The following is a 4,053-nucleotide window of genomic DNA, read 5'->3' on the forward strand; positions in this document are numbered from 1 at the left end:
GGGCGGGGGCGGCGCGCGGCGGCCAATGGCGCGCGGCGCTGCGGCGAGGGCGGTGCAGGAACACCGGCCGCTGACAGCCAAACTCGCCAACTCCGCCCTCGTCCCCGCGGGATCCCGGAGCCTGAGCCGGCCTGGGGCCGAGGCCGCCCGAGCCGCGAGGCGAGCGAACATGGCAGCAAAATGAGGAGGCTGGCGCCGGGTCGTGGCCGCCGCTGCAGCGCTGCAGCTTGAGATCCCCGTCCGGCGCGCTCCGGGCCGCATCCTTAGCCGGCCTCCTGGCGGTCGCGGGATTATTTCATTCCGAGCGGAGGGCTAGGGATAAAGGAGACTCCCCAGCGGAGTGGGTCCGTGCCCAGACTCTGGGGCAGGGTGTAGACGTTTGTGTGTGCGATTCGCCGGCTGCGCAAACGACGCGGGAGAGAGACGGTCCCGGGCTGCGGCGGCGCGGCCGCGGGGATGAGCCGGCCATGGAGCGGCCTTGGCGGGGCGCACGCAGCGGACTGGCGCTGCCGCGGGAGCGCCGCCTGAGCCGGGGCTCCAGGGGGCTTCGAAGCCTCCGGCGCCCTGGGGGGGTCCCTGTCGCCGACTCCGGGAAGGACGCAAGCCCCGCGTGGCGGACACTGCCGCAGTCACCGTACTGAGGCGCCCCGAGCTTGCTCCGCCTGCAGCTCAGTGCGCGCTGGGCACCCGGGCGCCTTGCCCGGTGCACGGCGGCTGGCGCACAGCGGCTAGATTGGCTGCAGGAGCCGGGTGCAGGACTAGCTGGAGGTGGGTGTGTGCGCGTGTTGGACTGGAGATCCGAGTAGAAGCAGAACCAGGCGGCTCTGAGCAGCCATGCTTCCCGGGGTGGGCGTGTTCGGCACCAGCCTCACGGCCCGTGTCATCATCCCTTTGCTAAAAGACGAGGGCTTCGCGGTGAAGGCGCTGTGGGGCCGCACGCAGGAAGAAGCGGAGGAGCTGGCCAAGGAGATGAGTGTCCCCTTCTACACTAGCCGCATTGATGAGGTGCTGCTGCATCAGGACGTGGACTTGGTGTGCATTAACCTGCCGCCGCCTCTCACCAGACAGATCGCTGTCAAAACCCTAGGTGAGCGACCCCTACCCTGCATCCTCCGTCCCACCCCCGCCCTTTAAACTTCTCTGGGTTCCTTCCCCGCTGCCTTTGCCTCTCCGCGTCCCAGAAGCTTACCCTGCATCTACGCTGCCCCAGGGATCTGAGATCCCAGATCCGACTCAGAGCTCCCTCCTTCCTCGTCCCGGGCCTTCCCCACCTTTGCACTTCCCTCCTGCCTCCTGGCACCACTTGGACGCGCTTCCCCACGTGTGTGGCTTGCAGGCTGGAGGAGGAGTGTGTTCCGGGGATCCGAACTAGGAAGATCAGATGCCGATATCAGGGGATGGGGTGCTCCTCAAGAAGAGGAAAGTTAGTCCTCAGCTGTGTGTGTAGTGTACGTGTGTGTGTGTGTGTGTGTGTGTGTGCGCGCGCGCGCGCGCCTGGGAGACGCGAGTGCGCGCCCAGAAACGCCTGAATAAAGGGCCGCACACGTGTCTCGGGTTTTCTTGGGTGCGACAGAGGACCTGCCCTTCAGCAGCTGTGGCGCCCTGTTGGGGTCGTTTGTTTCTTTCTGCTGTGAGTTAGTTTAGCGTGAGATTGGAGGTGTGACCATCGGCTGGAATTATTTCGTCTGCGCTGGAGGCAAGGATGATGGGAGTGGCTGGATGGGGGTGATGATTTAGAATGTTTTCAGAGGCGTCATAGGTTAGTAAAGACTGATTTGATAAAACCAGGGGTTTTAACTTTTGACTGCAGCCTTCCGGAAAATGTCTTCTGCCCCAGTTTGGAGTAATCGATTTTAAATTTTTACGGGGATGGGCGCAGTAGCTCCAGAGGCATGGACGCTTTGCATCAGAAAAGGCCCTCCCTAATCGACTTCAGGAATAGTTTCTGAAGGCACAGTGTTGACCCGCGGGGGCCGGAGATGAGTTCAGGGTGCCTCACCATCTGGTCCCTGCTCCCCTCAACTCCCAGGCAGTCTGAACAATCTCTGAGCACAGAGTAGCAACCTCTCAGACCATGCTCAGGGGAAAGAGAAGGGCATGTTTTGTTCATCATCAGTTCTTATATATAACCTAAAACAATCCCAGGAAACTTGCTTGATCTTACAATTCCAAGAAAATTAGCAGCTCACCTTTGAAAGCTGAAGTTTCTATTGGTGAGGAAAACGCAAAGCTTATAACAAGAACAAAGCTTATAACCAGATGAAGCGAATAGTAGAACAGATTAGAAGGGAGGAACTGCCAGGGAACAGAGACCATCCAGAAACCAACCGGAAGTTATGTAGTCTTGGAAAGACTCTTTTATTTTTTAAAAATAGGTGTGGATTCAGGGTGGGTGAAATATATGTGTGTTTTAATTCTGCCTTCGAAGAGCTCTGAACAGAATGTAGAAACTCTTTCTCCATAGAAAGCCATTTTTATCAGGCCATTTGGCTATTGACTCAGATGCGACATCTGATAGAATTCCTAAGGAGGCTGCTCACATTGTCAGTTTTAATTGTCAGTTAATTTTATTAAGTGTCTGCCCTTTGTGGCCTGTTTCTTTGGCCTTGAACTGAATGCCATTGAGTCTGGCCAATATTTATTTTCTGTTTGATGGAACATGTGTATTGGGTGGATAACTCCCTTGTTTACATTGGCTCTTTGCATATTAAATATTTTATAACCATCTTGTGGTATAATTCTATTAGTGCAGTTTGTACAAAACTGGTCCCTCATAAGCCCTGGGTATACTGGAGAGCTTAGGACTGGTCATATCTGAAAGATCATGTTGTAACTTCATTTCTCCACCATAGAGATGGTGGCTCCTGTCCTGGGTACAGACCCACAGAGCAAACCTAGAGCAGGAGGGTGGCGATTTGGGGAACAAGGATGACCTTGTTTTCTGGCTGTCTCTGGGAAGTTGGCCATGAAAGTATCTGGGGGCTCTGGTTTCAAGAGATGTGACACAAATTAGACATTTCTAGATACTTCTTCTGTTCTTATTTTTCAAATATCCCTGTGACTTTTCTTTAATTAACAAGACATGTCTGTTATCTCTTCAAAGCCAACGATAAGAGGCATAATAGACCTAGTTTAATAATGGTGATGACAGAATAGGGTTTTGTTCATGTTTTTAGGGTAGGTTTGGAGCTTCTTTCTTCTTTCTTTTTTTAACTCCTTCTTTTGCAGGCTGCCCCTGCGAGTGCACAGTGGGGTGGTCGTCTTGGTTTGCTTTACAGTCACTATTGAAGGTTCAACACATACAACACAGGAAGTGAAAAACCCCAAACCGTTATCAGGCTGGTCTGGCTGTTGGGAGTGTATAGATACGAGTGTTTGCCTGGAATTGAAACTGGCCACTCTGACTTGTCCTGGTAAATTGTCCTTTTAGCAAAGTCCTGGACTTTGAATTGCTTGCTCAGTGATGGTGACAGGTCTGTGGCCCTTGATCCACACTGATAACTGGTCACAGGCCTGTCAAAGTAAGGGGCTGGTCTAGGGACCACAGTGAAAAGAAACTTCAGATCAATTGAATCACACACGTCCTCCTTTAATTTTTTTTTTTTTATTATTATTATACTTTAAGTTCTAGGGTACATGTGCACAACGTGCAGGTTTATAACATATGTATACTTGTGCCACGTTGGTGTGCTGCACCCATCAACTCGTCATTTACATCAGGTATAACTCCCAATGCCATCCCTCCCCCCTCCCCATAATAGGCCCAGTGTGTGATGTTCCCCTTCCCGAGTCCAAGTGATCTCATTGTTCAATTCCCACCTATGAGTGAGAATATGCGGTGTTTGGTTTTCTGTTCTTGCGATAGTTTGCTGAGAATGATGGTTTCCAGCTGCATCCATGTCCCTACAAAGGACACAAACTCATCCTTTTTTATAGCTGCATAGTATTCCATGGTGTATATGTGCCACATTTTCTTAATCCAGTCTGTCACAGATGGACATTTGGGTTGATTCCAAGTCTTTGCTATTGTGAATAGTGCCGCAATAAACATAC

The 4,053-nt window shown here is 52.6% G+C and overlaps 1 protein-coding gene across 4 annotated transcripts in view; it reads left to right on the plus strand.

Annotated features, from left to right (window-relative positions):
* The first annotated feature begins 59 nt into the window (after positions 1-59).
* GFOD1 (Gfo/Idh/MocA-like oxidoreductase domain containing 1) overlaps positions 60-4,053 on the plus strand; it is a 125,102-nt gene continuing 121,108 nt past the window's right edge. Inside the window, exon 1 of one of the 4 annotated variants that reach the window (XM_017891123.1) lies at positions 60-1,087. In XM_017891123.1, coding sequence (XP_017746612.1) covers positions 835-1,087 — 253 coding nt within the window. In that variant the 5' untranslated portion in view covers positions 60-834. The other 3 variants (XM_017891128.1, XM_017891124.1, XM_017891126.1) reach the window with 3 other exon arrangements.

The sequence above is a fragment of the Rhinopithecus bieti genome, unplaced genomic scaffold (genome assembly GCF_001698545.2).
Source record: "Rhinopithecus bieti isolate Rb0 unplaced genomic scaffold, ASM169854v2 scaffold_19939, whole genome shotgun sequence".
Taxonomy (NCBI): domain Eukaryota; kingdom Metazoa; phylum Chordata; class Mammalia; order Primates; family Cercopithecidae; genus Rhinopithecus; species Rhinopithecus bieti.